The following is a 20285-nucleotide window of genomic DNA, read 5'->3' as shown; positions in this document are numbered from 1 at the left end:
TAGTAGACACTTTAATTTAATTTAATTATACCAAGGGCTAAAAGCTGCTTTTGTAATAATTTTCTTAGCATTGTGTTACAGATAGCCTATGTGAGTAGTGACTGCACTATATAGATTTATCTATGATGTTTTCTAATGACATATTTCACAGAATTCATCCCCATCATTAAGCAGTGCATACATGTAACTTGTTATTTATTATTTATAATATTGTAATATGATTCTGATTATTTATATATCAATTTATTACAGTTTCTGTACTCAAGTCTTATCAAAGTTTTATTTACATAATCATTATACATTGTATGTTCATTATTTTGAAATACGGTATTTGCAAAAAACATTGCTAGAAAGCTTCAATATATTGCTTGCTTAAATTTTAAAAATATAATCATTCAAATTCAACATTCAATTTTCAATATATCATTCAAAATAAATTCATTGCAGTAGTATCAATTTTCATTTTATACATTTATCATTGAAATATAAATATCACAAATCTATAACCACTTTTCCGGTGGATTTTTTGTCCTCGTAAAATTTGAATGCCTCATTAATCTGTTGAAATAAAAATGAAAAATTAAATTACATGTAAAAAGAGCAATATTTAAAATAGATAAAAATAAATAAATATTTACTTCATCTAACTTGAATACTGCAGAAACATGTGGTTCTATGTATTCTTCCTCATGTAAATCTATCACTTCTTGTACAGAATCTCGAAAAGTTTCATTGGCTGAGAGACGGTACTGAGTAAGAGAGACACCTATTATTGAGCAGGATTTTGGCAGCAGCTCACTAGTTTGTAAGTCAGGGATTTGTTGAGAAGCAAATCCAGCAACAACCAAGCTTCCTTCCATTGATAAACTAAATAACAAAAATTTTAATTTGTATTTTGATACATACTGTCCCCAATATTCAAATGTAAAGCATTCCTACAAACATAAAAGTCAAACAAGAAAGTTGCATATTATTAAAAAAGAGATTCCATTTGCAGAGAGACAGAAAGAAGTCAAAAAATCTCTTATTATGGTAAGAAACTGTTATATTTTACAGTGAATTTGTTATAATGCACAATCATTTAAAATGTCAAAAGTATAAACAGAAAACAAACAAATGTATGAAATAGAGATGTTCAAATGTTGAACGTTTGAAAGTCCAGAACTGTATTTTACTTTAAAACTCACCCTTTAAGGCACATCTTGAATATATCTCCTCCATATGCATCAAATACCACTTTAACTCCTTTCCCATCTGTAAATTCCTCTATGACATCCATAAATCTAGTTTCTTTGTATGTCATTGCAGAAAAAGCTCCTTTATCTCTAACAAGAGCAGCTCTGTCTTCTGTTCCGCAAATACCTAAAACCTTCAAATAAAAATACACAAATTGTTAAGACTCAAAATTATTTTTCTTATAATTCAAAACGTTTACTTACTTTTGCATTAAATAAATTCGAGAAAACGTCAACAGCAGCCAAACCTAGGCCTCCAGCAGCAGCTGTAACTAATACAGTATCTCTGTGAAGAGAACACAAAATTATGTTTTGCTTCAGATCTTATTTAATAATCAGTATCATAAAAAGGATTTTTTAGGAAAAGAATTTAATTTTCTACAACGTCTAGTAGCAAGACTGTGAAGACAACAACCTACTGGTCTGGAAACTTGAATTCAAGTCTGAACAGTCTCAGAAATTTCCGAGAGTAAGATGATTTGGATATGTCCCTCACCACCCAACAACCCCTTATTGGTCTGATTAAATTCATTATGAGTATTAAAAAAGGGTCATCTTAATGTGCATAGGATGGAGAGAGTCAAAAAAAGAATTATCTAACACTAATCTTGAATCCTCATGCAATATTTGTTTTAAGTTTCCTGAAAATGATTGCCTATTACAATAGCTTGTATCTAAAAACTAATGTAATATACATATTAGCAATATTTTGTGAGATTTATTTCAATATCTCTGACAGAATGAACTATTTTGTAAAAACTAGTTCAGTATCGAACTGAATGAAGTTAAAAACCAAAACACCCTTATAATCCAGCATTTAATTTTGGATAAATAGAAGTTTATCGTTTGTTTAATTAGCTATTGTCAGGTTCAAATCACATGCGACTACTCTTTTTGTTTATCCAAAATTGAATGCTGGATTAAAGGCTTTTCAGTTTTTACATCTATTTTATATTCAAAACAGATTGTCACAATAATAGAAATGTACTTAATCATTTAATTCTTGCAAAAATAAATATATAAAACAACGTTTTAACAAATTACTTCATTTACATTTATCATCCGTCATTCGCTACCGGCCGACAAGTCCTCATCTTCCCATCCACAGAGGCAACCTTTCTTTGTAGGCGGCTACCACCGTAATAAAATGCAAAAAAGGTAAAAAAACGTCCTCTGGTGCTATCGCCAATTTTTCTTAAAATACAATTTGAGTAAATATAAAATTTAAAACATGGCCGACGGTAGCGAACGACGGATGATAAACGTAAACGAAGTAATTTGTTAAAACGTTGTTTTATATATTTATTTTTACAAGAATTAAATGTATTACCGTCGGCCATGTTTTAAATTTTATATTTACTTAATCATTGTTAATGTAATTAGTTTTCATTTCTTACAGAAAATGATTGATACAAATTATACAAAACAACTCTATTATGCTAAATACAGAACCATTTTTCATTTTATGGTAAAAATACAAAAAAAAAAACAATTTTTTTAACTCCTATCGTCATAATCAATTTCATAAAATTACCAATTTCGAAATCACTGTTAAGCCACTTTTTAAGTAATACTGAGAGGAAAGAGAGAGAGAGAGAGAGAGAGATGTCAATATAAAAATACTTGTACACTTTATACCAATATTTAAAAAAAATACAACTTACTGAGGCTTCAGATCAACTCTTCTTGCTGCAATAAGAGCAGTCGCATAAGAATCAGTCAATGCAGCAGCATCTTCATAATTAATGTTTTGAGGTATTTTCCAAATATCCTACAATTTAAATATAATATTACTATATTTAATTAATTTCTAACATAATAATTAGCAATTTACTCAATAGTGTGTTAATAATTAAATTATTTCTGATAAAAGATCCAATTCAATTCATACTCAAGAAAATGCAAAAAGTATTAAATATAAAAGTAGAATAGCATTATTCATGTATTTTTAATATCACAAAAAAAATTCCAAAATGTACGGCTTATAATATGGTTAATTATTCTAATTTAATGATCTGTAAATTTATAACCACATAGATATGTCATTGTCTGTTAGTAGTGTTACCACCCGTCCGGTTTTCACCGGGACAGTCCGAGAATTGACTCACTGTCCGGGTGAACTATTAATTTTGTCCGGGAATTTCATAAAAATTGTGAAATTATGATGAAACAAAGTTCTTGCAAATATTTTTATAAATTTACACCATTTGAACAGCGAAAGACCTCACACTCACTGAAACTCATCTGCCGTTCCACCATGTTACTCTGTTTACGCTGACGTGTGATGTGATGTGACTCTCAACCTTTCTTTTTTTCTTTTGCTTGTACGTCCGTACACGTCTTCTATGGAGCTAAATTATCTGTTCTTTTTTTCTTAATTTAGGTTACATATGTTACTCCTACGCAAGTCCCTAGTCCCTAACTGTAACTGATTTAGAACCGGCATGCACATTATTCTTCACAATGTAAAATGACATTGCACTTGCGTCAGGAACTTCTAACAAACCTGACCTGCCGTCTGGATCAGCAATTTTGTAAAGGTGGCAACACTATCTGTCAGACACTTAATAATTAGTGAATTTATAACTGCTTCAATTCAATTCAAAATCTACCTGCAGCAGAACGTGGAACCTGAAATAATAATGTGCAAGTTCATTGCAAGTAACTTATCAAAAATCGGTAAATTTCTAACAATTTTAGTTAAATCTTTAGCATAAAAATTTACAAATCTTTACTTAATATAATTAGCAATTAGGTTAAATATTAAAATTACAAAAATTGAAAAAAAAAATTCTTGTAAAAGAGCATCATCACATTTAATTTTAAAAATAAGTATTTTAAGAAACTACAAAAAATGTTTATAATTGATGAAATACTTTCACAAATGACAAAGCACACCTCTCACAACAAACTTGGAGGCTACTGCTGAAGTAAGAGTTTTATTTTATCCGTAGTCTTCCATCAGAAGTGCCCATTAATTTACATAATATTAAATATTAAATTGTAAAATTTTCTTATAAAAGGGCTTTATCACATTTCATTTTAAAATAGATATTTTAAAAAACTATAAAAACGTACATAATTTTAATATTTATTATGAGAATTAATAGGTAGTTCTGACAGAAGACTACAGAGAGGATAAAACTCCAACTCCAGCAGTAGCCTACAAGTAAAGGTTTATTGTGAGGCATGTGTTTTGTCATTTGTGAAACTATTTCATCAATTATGAACATTTTTATAATTCTTTAAAATATTTATTTATTTAACACAGAGACAGTCTGAAACCTTTCACAGTGTTGTATAGAGAATCAACAAACATTTTTGGCCTCCACTGAAGCCTGCATCAAGTTGAGAACTAAAAGTAAAAGGTTATCCCCCCACGACCGCCAGAACGGTGTTGTTTGTAAGATAAATAATCTACGTTTCGCGTTTTACCCCTCCTCCTGGCACCGTTCGAATTCTTCAAACAGGAACCTCCATGCATAGGCGACAAAGTCCCCGTCCTTGTGGTTGATGCAGGTGCCATTGACGCTGGCTTTATAAATCTCCCAAGCCTCTAGATGCTGTATGTGGTCGAAACGGAAGGCCCGCCAAATTAACTTCATGCCCGGGAAGTCTGCCCGATTTATTTATTTATTTTAAAAAAAAATAAATAATAACACACATACCCAAAGATACAACACTCACAAATGAAAAATACAGAAAATGTCACATCATTCCAGAACTATGCAATACATCACTTCTGGTTGCTCTTGGCACAGACAGATTATTTAAATAGATATAATCAAGTAGCAAATATAATACTGTACACCAAAAGCTTGTAAAGAAACAGAAATTATTAGACATCCACAAACCATACTACAAATATGTTCCACAGACAGTATTTGAAAATAACATCACAAAATGTACTATGACAGAGTTGTAATCACAGATAGAACAATTTACCACAAAAGACCCACACTCATTGACAAACACAATAAACTCACACACATTATAGACATATCCATTCCAAACACTCACAATATATTGAATACAAAACACATGCACTGAAAAAATCGGCAAGTACACAGAACTCGCCCAGGAAATAAGGCATCTGTGGAGAATGGATGTCGAACTCATCTCGGTCCCGAGTTCAAATATATACTCAAAGTCCCAAAATTCCATAGGGTGCAATCTATGGTATCCCCGATTTTTCTATTTTACTGAAGCCAGAAATGTCCTCAAAAATCATGACATACAATTGTATACAAGTAGCAACAACATTGTTCTTTTATGACACATATATACATACACACAAGAAAGACATTGGCCATACACAAAGTGTTTAGCCGGCAGAAAAGAGAGTAAGGGAAAGGAGAGGGGAAGAAGAAGGGAGAGGAGATACAGTAGAGAAAGGTAGGATCCCTCTGAACGGCATACATAAGGCTACAGTACCCTCTATGTTTGATGTTGGCGTGTAGTTTTTAGGCTTTTATGACACAGAGAAAGTATTAATGTTTCAAACTTACATTTTCAGAAGCAATGCATTCTTCAGCAAAACCTCCTAAAATTTCTTTATTCAACGCAACAATTCTATCTCCTTCAGAAATATCATCAACTCCTGAACCTACTTCTAAAACTTCACCAGATATTTCAAATCCTTCAGAATAATTAAAATGTATTTATTATTTTTTAATATAAGTATTATTAAATCAATTGTGTATGTGTAAATGATAGTTATGCAATAAATAAACAATGCACATTTGATATAAATTACAAAAACTGATTATTTTATAATTACTATTAACAAAAATAATACAGAATCTGCTACTAGTTATCTAATACATAATTACAACTATTGCAAATTAAAAAAATATTTTTAAAGATTACTTAAAGAACAATAATAGGTTAATATGAAATCTTTGACAGCCAAATCACCAAGGCTGTTAAGGATACAAGCTCTGGGAAAGTAGTAGTTCAATGCATTCCCAGAGCAGTAGATTGAATCCAGTTAAACAACTCTTATTAAAATTAATATAAATGCTATATAATATTTCCAATTTCATCTGCTTTTTATACTGTAGGGCCATGGTTCTCAATCTGTGGTCCATGGAACATGGGTGCTCCCTGAACCTATTTTAAGTGTTCTGCAAAAAAATCAAATATATAATTAAACATTGTTGCAAAATAAAAATCAATACAATGTAAAATAATTTTTGCCTGGGAAAGTAATCAGCAAATGCCAATGACGTCCTGTACTAGACCGAGTGCGCTCTCGATTCCAAAAAGGAAAAGGTTTGCCATCCCTGCTTTAAAGCTGTATTGTAAGTGTTCCGTAGAAAAAAAATGTCACAGTTTAGTGTTCCTCAACTTCAAAAAGATTGAGAACCACGGCTGTAGGGTCAATGTGGGTAAATATGAGACACTTTTCAAAACTTTTGTAACAGCATTTGTTAGGATCAGTATTTTACAAAGAGAAATACATGACAAGGTCTACAGTTGGTGTTAAAATCTAATGGAGTATTCATTTTTTCTGTATATATGAGAAATGTCGAGCAAACAATTTTTTTCCCTGTCTCATATTTTACCTTCAAAAGATAAAATACGAGACACTGAGAAATGAAAAATGAGGCAGCCATTAAATCACCTTAAAGGCTTGCCTATGCCAACAGGGAGGTTAATAATGACGTACTACAGGTTAAATGCAAGACATTTTTGCATAAAACATTGCTCCACGATATTAGTAGATAAGATTAAATACTCATCAGTTTTGAAACGTGTCTCATATTTATCCACATTGACCCTACTTTTTAGTTTTTCTCTGATAATTGTTCGACATCTTTATTATTTCATTCAAAACTCACACCTATAAGAACAAAGAAATATTTTTACTATGATACAGCACAACAAAAGTAAAAAAGTTTCATGGAGATTAATAACTGGGTGAATAAAATCTGGTGTGTCTCATTTTTTATCTCATTTTGAAATGCACAAAACTCAGACAAAAGATGATATATGCAATAAAAACAACCAGCAGCTGAAAGCTGTGTTTATATACTACATACAAATTTCTAATTAAATATCCAGTCTTTCGCAGACATATACAGACCAAAAGTTAGTTGAACTGACAGAAAAGTTTTAACACCTATTTTTGTAGTGTTTCTTAAAAATTAAAAATACTCAATGAAACCATAATCATTTTCATTCAGAAAAGTTATATGTTAAAAAGCACTAAATGAGCTTTATTTTGAATTAGTACAGGACAGATCAGACACAGATTAAGTCAAATTTCATAACTGTCTCATATGTTTCCATTTTTTGGACTGTCTCATTTTACCCACATTTACCCTATTTCATAACACAATGAGTGATTATCAGGATGAATATTTAGGCTTGAAAAATGTTACTTCTCTTTATATAATGAGATCAAGCTGATAATGCAAAATTGATTTCAGTGTAATTCTAGTTTAACTAAATCTCTTGTTTTAAAGAATATAGTCATTAAATACTATAATATTGTGGTGATACGCCATAATTTTGTATATATGTCTTTAGTGTTAAGTCTAATATTAAGTTTCCTTAGTCTTTTGTTCTATATCTTTTTCTCAAACTTTCTAATGATCTTTCCTTCCTGCTGGTGGAAATACATTTTCGGAGAATTACACCGAAAAACAATAGTGTGTAAAAACCCTGAGGTGAGTCGGTGAGAGAGATAAGCATTCTTGAGCTAGCGTTCAGAAGAAGCAAACGGAAAAAGGAAAAGGTCCAGGTCATTGTCGCTGAGTGAGATGAGGAGGAGACCTTAGGTCATCTGCAGGGAAACGAATGAAATAGACGGACACTAAAATCAAAAGTTTGGTGAATACTTAGGAATCATCAGATCTGAGATAGAGAAAAAGACGGTGAAAAGTGAATTCGGTGCAAGTCCCCATTTTGAGAAGCGTGAAGACCAAAGAAAGGAAAAACCCGGGTACCCCACCAGCACTTTTTTCTTATTATTATTACCCCTCATCTCATCCTTACTTTCTCTGTTTTTCTTTTAGAATATAAGTTAGGGTATTTAAGATAGTTTAAGTTAGTTATAATATTTCAGAAAAATATGTCAACAGGAAAGAACCATTGTTGCAAAAATGTGTCATCCTCCTTTGTTCATACAAAGATCTATCACAGCAATCTTGTATATATTGGAGTTGTATAGTTGGGATCCTAAAGAATCTAGTGTATATAGAACCATGCAAACTGTTAATAAAATATTTTATTGTGTACAACCCTGTATTGTATTGTACGTCTGAGTGTTCACCACAATGTATATTAGCATGCTTTTCTCCTTATTTGTAAGACATTTTTGTTTGCACAACTTCATTTGAATTTTTCTTTACATATATATTTCATTAAATATATCATTTTGTTTTTAGAAATTATCTGTTTAGATTTTCCATACATCATTTGATATATATGTTCATATTTCTATTAAATGCATGTAATACTCATATTGTACAAATCCTTTGTTACATGGATCCTAAGTAATACATTTCCTATTATGACAAATCTTGCCATGATAAGAACCATATACTATCTATCAGAAATACATGAGAGCCATATTTTCTGTTTATATTAAATGTAGTTAAAATACTACATATATTACTGTTCTATGGTAAAAATCATTGTTTCTTTACTTTGCTTCATTGATACTTTATACTAGATTAGGTAAACAGTCATTTAATTCCTTGATTCTATGAATGTACTCTAATCTTTCAGTTGTCTGTTCATGGTTAAGTTGTAAGGTACACTTATCCTACATATTATAATACATAATAGAAAATTAACAGAAATATTATGTATACGTAAGTAGCAGATACCAAGTTTATAAAACAAAATTGTGTAAGTATATAGGAGTCACAATAAGGATGTATAAGAGCCACATGCAGCTCTCAAGCCAGTTTGGCCACTAAATGTATAAAACATATATGTGGATATATTGAACAGTAAAATATATAAAATATTCTTACCAGGTATAAAAGGTGTTTTGACTTTATCCTTAAATTTTCCTTGACTTATTAGTAAATCAGAAATATTTACACCACAATTTTTAACAGCAATTCTGACCTGCAAAATCATCATATATTTATACATTTATCAATAATTAAAGTGTTATATCAGTTAGTATCTTATAGCAATCAAAATTCTTGTAAAAAGTAAACCAAACTTAGTTATGAAAATTAATTACAAAATTGAAAAATTTTAAATGACGTTATGAAAAAATTTTCTAAAGATAACACAGTACAGTGAAGAATTCTGTAAATTGAAGCTTTGACTTCTCCTATCACTCACTCCCGCAGTCAGTCACCTCTAGTATACGACCAGACAGCCGAGTGGTCAAAGGTGGCAGTCTACCGCTCTGGCAAACCCGCGATCAAATCTCAACTGGTCAAAAAAGACCCAGGAATTCTTCAAGTGACAGTCTGTCCGGATACGTCGGGTCCTTTCCCTCACCACCCGGCCGCCCCATCGTGGACCTGGCCAAACCCATTACGGACTCGTTAAAAAAGTCCCTAAATCATCTCTAGCAAAATTTTGACGAAAAGTGGCATCGTGCCATAGATTTTTCTCCAAAACTTGAATCGAGTTGCCTTGTATTATTATTTTCTATATGAAGCACGATCGAGCGAGGAGGTGAGCAAAAGAAGGGAGGATTCAAAACTTCAATTTACAGAATTCTACATGTGCAGGGCCAGCTCGAGAAATAGCAAGCCTGGCAAATGGTGCAACCACCCCATCCACTTGTACCGATATTCATTTACACTTGAGAAATTTAATATGCTATTTAAATTATCTGTAATTTACACATCTTAAATTTAGGTTAATGTTACCCTTGGTGCCAAGATAGCGGCTCGTCTCTGATTCCAGCAAGGAAACAGTGGGATGCACGTCCTAACCTAACCTAACCTAACCTATTCTAATAAATTACCATAATTATTAGCAACCAAATTATTAGAATAGGTTAGGTTAGGTTAGAACGTGCATCCCACTGTTTCCTTGCTGAAATCAGAGACGAGCCGCTATCTTGGCACCAAGGGTAACATTAACCTAAATTTGTTTTCGCATTGATAAGAGTTGCAGAGTAATGTTATTAATTAAAAGTTGCTGTAATTTTATTTGTTAATTTCAATAAAATACACTTATAATATTTGTTTTATACAAAATATATTACGGCATTTACTAACCTCTTTGTCCTTTAATTTTTGATTTAAAGTAGTTTCTTTAATGACGAGAGGTTTCCCAAATTCCTCGACGAATGCAGCTTTATGTTTATATCGCAATCCACTTATAAAATCATTACGACAGTTCCTAAGCAGAGATTTCACCTCGTCAATATTATTTCTTCCACAGCAATTCTTTAAAATATTTCTCACAAACATTTTCTTGTCAAATCGGTGGTAAAAAGTAAACAACTACCCAACACATACACGTGTATATAGCTACTAAATTTGTCAATTACATAAAAAAAATATGACGTCACTTTTCCCTAAATATTCTAAAAATATATACTTAATGATTAAATATACACTATTTATACTAAAATGTTCTAAAAATATTTATAGAAATTAATTTCATTTTCTTTCTCTTTATTAAAAGAAAACATTTCCCTACCGGAAGGGAATAATCTGTTAATCCACGAAAATATATTTGAATTTCGATTAGTAAATTGTCTTATAAAGACAATAAAATCGTTAAAATTTTAAGTTTAGACATTAATAAAAAGTTAAACTTATAATATTTGTAAGTTGCGAGATTTTGAATTACGCATCTGAATTTTTCTACCGAAAAATCCCCGACGAGAGTTAATCTACTGACTTTTCGTTTCCCTCCGAAATCAGATTAATTTAAACATGTGTACTTTCGAGGGGTTCGTTAAAGGTTATCCCGGAATATCTATCGATCGTTTCGAAATTAATAATTTAAATTCTACTATTTATTTATTATCTCATTGCCATACAGGTAAATGATTTACTTAATATATAATTTTTTAAATAATTTAATGTAATGTATGCTTACTTTGCATTTAATCACGTGAGTAATGGTGCTTATTTACCCAATTTTTTACAGTTATAATCGTTAATAAAATTTGTTGCATAAAATGCATTTAGATTTTTAATTACATCTTGTATTGAATAATTTAATTAATTACAATTAAATTACAAAAACTAAACAAGCACCTGATCACTCGCTGAGAGATATTTGAAGCGTGCAATGCCATAAGGTTGTAAATGCCATTTTTCTCAAAATTCGTTTTATTGAAGAAATGAATTTTAAATGCAATGTTTTTTCCTACAAAAAAATATTGTGGCGATTGTGGCGCTCTAAGTGGCTATATTTTGAAGATGACGTTATGTGCAAGCCATAACGTTTTAAGCGCCAAAGCGCAAGCCACGTGACTTTTGGCGCGTAAAATGTTACGGTTTACTTTTACATCATTTTGTTATTCCAATTTGTAACGCAGTGAGTTTTTTACGAGTGAAATGAATTCCTTAAAGTATGAAATACCTAAAAGAAGAAAGAAATGTGCAGAAAAATGGAAGAAGAACATTCGAAAGAAACAAAAAAATAGTGGCTTAGAGTACATTTCTCCCATATCACAGAAAGTTAATCCGAGAAAGGATCCACCAACAGGGGTAAGTAAAAGACTTAATACTTCAAAAATATAGACGTAGATTTGAGATTTGCAAGATATGGATAGTTATTGTGTCTATGCATGGGTGAACAACTTGTATATGACTGTTTCCAACAAGTTTGTCAAACTTTTTGTTTACGTTACAGGTGACATGCAAGTGTTCCTTCGCTTGCAAAAACGTAACGTTGGCTTACCGTCAGGAACTCTTCCAACAATTTTATGAACTGGCTGACTACAATAAGCAACAGAGTTATCTTCAAAGACTTGTTCATCCCCAGATGATAAAAAGGAGACGATATGGGAAGTACCACCATCCTTCTGGAAGTAGAAGGCAACACTCTTTCAGTTATCATTTGCTTCTTCCCGGTGGAAGTGAAATAAGAGTTTGTCTTAAGACTTTGTGTAATACATTCGGGGTTACTGCAAGAAGAATTCAGTTGATTAGAGAAAAGATTTTGGAAGGAAAAATGGATGCTACTGATCAAAGAGGAGGCCAGCGAAAATGTACTGAAAAGCAGTTGTGGACGGAAAAAATAATTGAGCACATTAAGAGTTTTCCAAGTGAAGAAAGTCATTATGCTCGAGCCAAAAGTACAGATAAAATGTACTTATCACCTGATCTCAATGTTAGCAGAATGTATAGAGCCTTCCTTGAGAAATATTGTCAACAGTATGCTGGGAGCAAAGCCCCAGTTACTCGACAATGGTACAATGAAATTTTCCTGACCAAATTCAATCTGTCTTTTCAAAGACCTCGCATGGACACTTGCTCAACTTGTGACCGCCTTGATGTACGAATAAAAGCTGGTGATGCATCAGCAAAAACAGAACTGGAATTACATCATTACAGAGCTGAAGTAACCACAAAAGACATGTCTGATGACACAAAAAATGCTAAAACCTCAGATTCGTATGTTATATCTTTTGACTTGCAGCAGCAAATGTATATACCACAATTAACACACACTGAAATGTATTATGCTCAACAATTGGCATGCTACAACCTTGGAATTCACGATTCAATTAAAGAGAAAGGATGCATGTGTTTGTGGAGTGAGAATTTTGGAGGAAGAGGGTCTTTGGAAATATCATCCTGTATATACCATTATATTACTACTGAGGCTGCTATTGGTGACCGAAAGAAGCTGACTTTGTGGACAGACAATGGTGTTGGTCAAAACAAAAATCAATACGTGACAGCCATGTATCTGGTGTTATTGGCCAATAATGTATTTTCAGAAATAACACATAAATACCCTGTAAAGGGTCACACATTTCTCAGCTGTGATCGAGACTTTGCTCTAATTGAAAAACGGAGGAAAAAATGCAAAGCCTACACACTAAAGGATCTTGTGGACATCATTAAAAGTGCAGGGACCAAAAACCCTTTTACCTGCATCGTATTTGAGAAATTTCATGACTTTAAATCGATTGCCCACGCAATTTTGAATACAAAAGACCTGGGAATCTCAACAGCATCCCAAATTAGACTCTCATCAAATAACTTTGGTAAAGTTATGATTGCTAAAGATGGAGGTAAAGCAGCAAGATGGTGCACTGGGCTTAATGTGCTGAAAGATGGAGTTAGCATTGATGATTTCAAAAATCTTCCACTTCCTCTTGCTCGCTCCCATTTTGGGATTCCTCAAAAGAAGAAACCTGACATTGGTAAAATGATACCATTTTTAAATCCAATAGCACAAACCTATTTCAAGGAGATGCTAGCAGAACCGGATAACTAAATGCCAGTTTATTAATAGTTAACCTGTCACTTTATTATTTGATATTTCAAAATGATATTTGGACTTACATTAATCTTTCAAATTTGAAGTTTTTAAATACGTTTTAACTTTTATTACACTAAATTAATACCTTATTGATAAAGATTACAGCCCAGTTCAAGTCATTAATAAATTATTGTCAGTTTTTAATGTTAAAATTGATATTGAATTTGTAAATTGTGTTTAATAATTTAAATGTAAGTTTTTGGTATTCAAAACTGTTTTTCAGCTGTAGAAACATTAATTTTATGACTGCAATCGTTTTTGGCATTTACAACTTTATGCACTTGCACAATTTTGGCATTTACAACGTTATGGCTCTAACCCTGTTTTTAAACTTTTTTTGTTTCCTTACTATTATTCGTAGGTGTTTGAAATTAAACCCAATGTTTTATTCCAAACTATAAATTGTTAAAATAATTTTTCTAGCATTTGATTAAAGTTTGTTCATTAGAAAAAGTGTTTTTTCTCTCTCCTGAAAAATTTGTTTTTTGGCATTTACAACCTTATGGCATTTACAACCTTATGGCATTGCACGCTTCATTTATTCTTAACACAAACGTTTTCAATCCAATCAATGGATCATCATCAGGTAAAAATAGAACATTACAAAATAGAACAACAAGTTCAAAATACAAAAAATATAACGGCTAACCAATATGTAACTAACAGCACAATAACGTTTCTAAATATCAACAAATTAATAAAAATGCTGCTAAAATTAACAATAAAATATTAGAAACAATCCTCATACCGGTACATATGATGTCCATTATACCTTCTTAAGCCTTTTTTCGAATTTCCAGTACTAAGTACTAACATTAACGACCAGTTAACTAACGTTTTCGATCGCCTCCTATTTCGATCGCTATTATAGGCATTAAAAACAAGTTGGATCGTTCGCAATTATGGCACGCGGTGAGCGGTTCGATCGTTTGAACTTTGAAAGAATTCTATTGCATTCTATCTCGAAAACTGTCGAATAAAACCTGACGAAGATCGCGGAGGCGATCGAAAACATTAGTTAAGTGGTCGTTAATGTTAGTACTTAGTACCGGAAATTTGAAAAAAGGCTTAAGAAGGTATAATGAAATAAAATATTAATATATAACAAACAAATAGTGTATACAAAATATTGGTTAGCCGTTATATTTTTTGTATTTTGAACTTGTTCTATTTTATAATGTTTTATTTTTACCTGATGATGATCCATTGATTGGATTGAAAACGTTTGTGTTAAGAATAAATATCTCTCAGCGAGTGATCAGGTGCTTGTTTAGTTTTTGTATTATCTTCTGCTGAGCACGCTGTAAGTTGTTTATACAATTAAATTATTTAATTCTTATATGTATTTATGATTCAGTTCAGTCTTTCAGGTTGAGAATCCATGGTTGGAAGCAGTTGTCAGTCTGTCAACCTCAGCTAGCAATTTCTCTAGTGTTGCCACCTTTACAAAATCGCTGACCCGGACCAAGGTCCTAGAATATATTCCAGGACCTTGGACCCGGACGGCAGGTCAGGTTTGTTCGAACAGAAGTTCCTGATGCATGCGCAATGTCATTTTACAATGCAAAGAATAACGTGCCTGCCGGTTCTAAATCAGTTACAGTTAGGGACTAGGGACTTGCGTAGGAGTCAGTGTGCATTAGGCAAACTAGCCATTCCTGTGCCCTGTGCAAAAAATTGCATTTAGGCCCCTTAACTAATTAGGTTTGGGAAATTAATAAAACAAATACATGCATTTTGGGCCCTCCTTTCAAGTGGGCCCTGTGCGGGTGCACCTGTTGCACCTGCCTAGTTACGGCACTGGTAGGAGTAACGTATGTAACCTAAATTAAGAAAGAAAGAACAGATAATTTAGCTCCACAGAAGACGTATACGGACGTACAAGCAAAAAAATAAATAAATAAAAAAAAGAAAAAAAAGAGGGAGGTTGCGAGTCTCATGTTCGCGTAAACAGAGTAACATGGCGGAATGGAAGATGAGTTTCAGTGAGTGTGAGGTCTTTTGCTGTTCAAATGGTGTAAATTTATAAAAAATATTTGCAAGAACTTTGTTTCGTCGTAATTTCACAATTTCTACGAAATTTCCGGACAAAATTAATAGTTCACCCGGAGAGTGAGTTAATTCCCGGACTGTCCGGGTGAAAACCGGACGGGTGGTAACATTAAATTTCTCTGCTTTTTGAAATAACTTAACACCTCTAATGCATTGTCTTAAAAATATGGATTTACAAATACTGCTGCCTACCAGTGGCTGAGCTTTGTTCCCCGAACACTGGGAGTACAGCAGACCCCCCATAACACAGGTTCATATAAGACAGATTTCTATAACACGGCAGAGAAATTGTGATTGTATTTGTATAACACGCTAAAAGAGGCTCATATACACGGTAAAAGAACAAGACAGATTGTCGTGGCCTACTCGTGTCTCGACAGGATTGATTGAATCTGGACCAATAGTGGACAAGCAGCAGACCTACTTGACAGCTACCAGCGTAGTGAGGACGCTGATTGGATGACTGCCGTCCAGCAGCACGCATATATATGGACAGTTTAGGCGGGAAAGTTGAGTTTTCTTGTGAGAAAAAAACATTTACAGTAGAGAGTCGTTAATCCGAATCAATTGGGAACTGGGGTTGTTCGGATTAGTGATTTGTTCGGATAACCGATTATGTACGAAAAAATATATTAACCTATCTGATGATCAAATTTTTCTTCATTGCGTGTCCCTTCATGTTGAATTTTCGTCGATTTTAAGCCTAATGAAAATTTTTATAATAATAATCGAGGCTGTTGTATCGTTAAAAATTATTTCTATGTATTAAAGAATATAAAAACATGAAAATTATACTTTAGAAGTAAATCTAGTATCAAAAACGTTCGATTCAGCACGACACAGTCCGACTGAAAATTGTTCGGATAACCGGCGATTTGGATTACCGAGGTTCGGATTAACGACTCTCTACTGTATTATTCAACAGCCATAAAAATTGTTGTCATGTAGTGCCTTAAGCCTGATTACTAAACGAAGTTATTTTAAATATAACAAGTTAATTGCTTTGGGCTGTGAATGGCTCATGTATTTGTAAAATCTAAGTGACTCGTACAACACGGATTCACATAACATGGAACATATCTACTGTGTTATAGGGGGATCTACTGTACAGTCATGAGTTTGCATCTCGCCAGACTGGGCTGGCCATGTGGAGTTTTCTGGGTTTTCTCCATGTCTGTAACGCCTAAATAGATGCCAGTTACCCTTAAAAAGATTTCCCGGAAGGTATCCCCTAGGCAGATTGCTTGAGTGTTGTGTTGCCGTAACTTAACAAAACAATCAAACAAACGAACACTGCTAAAAAGCTCAAGTTTGCTTCTTTATCAGTTTTTTTAGAAATTGCCCACATTCCTTAAACTGTATTAATATTTTCTTTGATCTCATGTTGCCAGATGTACTGTACAAGAATTTCAGTGGAAACTGTAAAAATCTGATTAAATTATGAAAAATTAATTTTTTACTAGAAAACTTGCTGTGTGTGAAATTTAGCCACAATATGTTGTGGATATGTGAGATGTTCTACTCTCTGGTATGACAACTCTGATCTGAAAGTCTGACAACATGATTCTTTCTCAATGCCGCCAGTGTTGATGATAATATAACAAGTGTTGATGGCAGTCGACGGCTGAACAGTTAAGATGTCGGCATATTGACTTGGGAAATCTAAGAATGAATCTGAATGAAAAATTCCAGGAGTTTTTTTGTGGTGGTCCATCCTGGATATGTTGGCCACCCCATTTGGGTATGCGACAACTGGGCAATTCACAATGCCGATGATCAAGTGGCAACAGAAACTTAAAAAGTTTTGCACCTTTAGCAAGCATATGATTTAGCAAATATTTTTTATTTATTTATTTTTTTGTAAATATTGGTAAAATATATATAAATATAAATATGGTTAAGACTGATGAAGTACAAGTTATGAGTTATTTTCAGCTTGGGAAAAGGAAATGTTTTGGAACAATGTACTGAAGCATTCTTAATTATTTTATGTCGGGTTAATAAAACACATCAAAGAAAAAGCAGTTCTTTGAAAACAAATTTTTTTGAAGAACTTTTATACTTTTTTGTTTTAATTTAAATTGTATTTAATGTATAATGTAATGTATTTTTAATTTTATGTAATTGTTATCTTTGTTTTTATGTATATTTGTTAATTTTGGAGGTAGATATCAATTGTTGTATGAGACTTGTAAAAATATATAAAGTATGTAATATGTATAAATACATTTGTTAATTACAAAATCGTCCTTTTAACTCATTTAACTTGTTTCTTAAAATGTATTATTTAAATTGACCGGGTAGATTAACAGAAAAGAATGGTGATTTTTATAAATAAAACAAGAAATTTTGGATTTTGTCTATTACTCATCTCTTATTTTGTTGTCCACTTAGCAGTAGCTCAGTTGACAGTTTTCCACCCCATTCTGGGTCTGATCAAACCCATGATAGGCTTAATTAAAAACTTCTCTTAGTATAAAAAAGAAAAAAATATCCAGTGTTGTCAATTCAGTGCTTTTCACACTAAATCTGGTGTTTTGGATTAGTTTTCTTAGTGTCATGTTTGTTAAAATTTAACTGTCTGAACTTCTATGTAATTTTTATTATTTATAATACAATGTGCTGTTACTCTATATTCTACTTTTATACTACTAATAATCTTTCTAGTAGAAAAAGCCAGCATTAAAACCTATTATTGTGATTAACAGAACGAAGATTGAATAAATGCTTAAAAGTGCCCAGGATTGTGCGGTAGATTTTCTCAGTATGATGCAATTCTTCGAAATGCCATCCTTTATATAAATTATTAGGCTTATGTAGGCTATAATTCTTATTATTTCATGTATCATACCAGGGCTGTGTGATAGATTTTCTCAGTATGATGCAAGTCTTTGAAATTCTGCCCCTTAAGTGTTTTTTATGCCACCCCCTTACGGTGCCACCTGATGTGACTGCCTCTCTGCATCTGAAAGTGCCACAAGTTTTGTCAACAATAGTTCTACAAGTTTTTTTTATTTCTTAGGCTGATTTTGGAATGCAAAGGCTTTCTTATATATATCAAGTCAGCTTCACATATAATATAAAGTTAGCAAGTTTGATATTGTATTAGCTTGTGTTGTGAAAGATAATATTTGCATTACCTACATTATTTTATATTAGATTACACTTTTCAATAAATTTTAACTTTTTGTTTTTTAACAAAAACAAAGGTACTTTTACTTACAGATTTTGAATTTGAAATTGAGACACTGAATTTGAAAACAACAGTCAAAAGTCTGGATTGGCTACCTCAAATTAGTAGTATCTTGTCCCTGTACATTGTACTTTTTATTTAACAATAGAGTTGTGCTAGTTATCTATCTAACACCTTTCAGGAGAAATTTTTGAATTGAAATAACGACTTCCAGTTTGCATTGGAAGTTCATATAAAGTTAATTGGGGCCACCTACCCCTAAGGTTTTCATATTTGTTCTTGTCTTTCATGTATCTTGCTCTGTTCTTGAGATTAAGGAAAGACAGGTGGTCGGACAACAGTGAAAATTTATAGGTCTACAATTTTTTCAAATTGCAGCACAATAAGTCTCTTTATTGAATATTACATTTTAGAGACTATGCTTGGAACGATGACAAAATTATTGGTTTTTTAGTGGTGTGGCTAAAATTTGTCGGCGCGTTTCAGTAGAATTGGTTCGGATTCAGCCCTACCTTAGACGACGATTGCTTCAATTTTGGCCGCATGTCCCGAGTTCTTTATTTGTCCGTGAAGATTAACGGAGACACTGATCCTGGCGAAATCTCTTACTTTATTCGTTGCGTTTGCTAGATATATACAGCAGGTTAGGTTGGCCCGGAACAAAAAGAAAAACGTCTCTTCTTGACAGCGTCCAAAAGCGAAGTTCGGTCAGTGCGCCAAAATCGCGGTGGCGCCCTCTGCCCTATACACTCCCCCCCAGTGGGCGAACATATCACATCCAAGAAACGTACGGGTAGACGGATAGTGTGCCCCGATGAGGTTTGTCTTCCGGTCGTCTTGGCGGGTGATGTATGTTGGCAGTCTGATGGTGTTGCTGTGCTTGTAGGATAAGTTCCAGTGGCAGTGTCTTCGCTTAGAAGGAATGTGGGTTTCAGTCTATCTGTCGAAACCCTTTTAGGAGAGCCCGCAACGTCGATATTGAAAACTTTTTGAAGCAGCGGTGTACACGGTACAGGCCAAGATAGGCTGGACGAAGTGAAGGGTGTGCAGCTGGATTGAGCACAAAGACATGCGAACAGTCTGATAGCCGTTTAGAGACAAAGGTTGTTCGCTTCCCATGTTGAGATGTTGGGGACGGCCTTAGCGTGCGGAGAAACTGTTGCAGCTGTTGCATGAATTCTGTCTTCTCTACCACTGGAGAATCCACTAGAAGTTCGCCTGGCAGCCGTAATGGAGTGCCGTACAGCAGCTTGGCTGGGGATGCTCCAATGTCCTCTTTGATGGCCGAGCGTAAGCCTAGGAGGACGAGTGGTAAGGCCGCCGTCCAAGGGGTTGATCGTTGTAGATGCGCTGACAGGGCTGCCTTC

At 33.2% G+C, this 20285-nt stretch overlaps 2 protein-coding genes across 2 annotated transcripts in view; one reads left to right on the top strand and one right to left on the bottom strand.

The window, feature by feature from the left end:
* Positions 1–261: 261 nt before the first annotated feature.
* LOC136974967 (quinone oxidoreductase-like protein 2 homolog) lies at positions 262–10708 on the bottom strand. Its single transcript, XM_067269962.1, has 8 exons — positions 10439–10708; positions 9224–9320; positions 5744–5874; positions 2900–3006; positions 1440–1521; positions 1188–1369; positions 639–867; positions 262–558 (listed from the first exon to the last, which is right to left on the bottom strand). The coding sequence occupies exons 1-8, from the start codon at positions 10631–10633 to the stop codon at positions 493–495; spliced, it is 1089 nt and encodes a 362-aa protein (XP_067126063.1). The 5' UTR covers positions 10634–10708; the 3' UTR covers positions 262–492.
* A 352-nt stretch (positions 10709–11060) lies between these two features.
* Positions 11061–20285, top strand: part of LOC136974889 (protein artemis-like) — a 35747-nt gene continuing 26522 nt past the window's right edge. The window contains exon 1 of the mRNA XM_067269860.1: positions 11061–11213. Coding sequence (XP_067125961.1) covers positions 11105–11213 — 109 coding nt within the window. The 5' untranslated portion in view covers positions 11061–11104. The remainder of the gene's footprint in view (positions 11214–20285) is intronic.

This window comes from Centruroides vittatus, unplaced genomic scaffold, assembly GCF_030686945.1.
Source record: "Centruroides vittatus isolate TY-2023 unplaced genomic scaffold, ASM3068694v2 contig_359, whole genome shotgun sequence".
Classification (NCBI taxonomy): domain Eukaryota; kingdom Metazoa; phylum Arthropoda; class Arachnida; order Scorpiones; family Buthidae; genus Centruroides; species Centruroides vittatus.
The sequence above is the reverse complement of the archived record's forward strand: the minus strand, read 5'-3'. Positions and strand labels throughout refer to the sequence as shown.

What these genes read in the sequence shown, in the direction of transcription:
- LOC136974967 (XM_067269962.1), bottom strand. Translation starts at nt 10,633, where the DNA reads ATGTTTGTGAGAAATATTTTAAAGAATTGCTGTGGAAGAAATAATATT. An exon ending in AAAAATTAAAGGACAAAGAG is followed by an intron (nt 9,321 to 10,438) that starts GTTAGTAAATGC and finishes ATGATTTTGCAG; the next exon opens with GTCAGAATTGCTGTTAAAAA. An exon ending in AGAGTTGATCTGAAGCCTCA is followed by an intron (nt 1,522 to 2,899) that starts GTAAGTTGTATT and finishes TTCTCTTCACAG; the next exon opens with AGATACTGTATTAGTTACAG.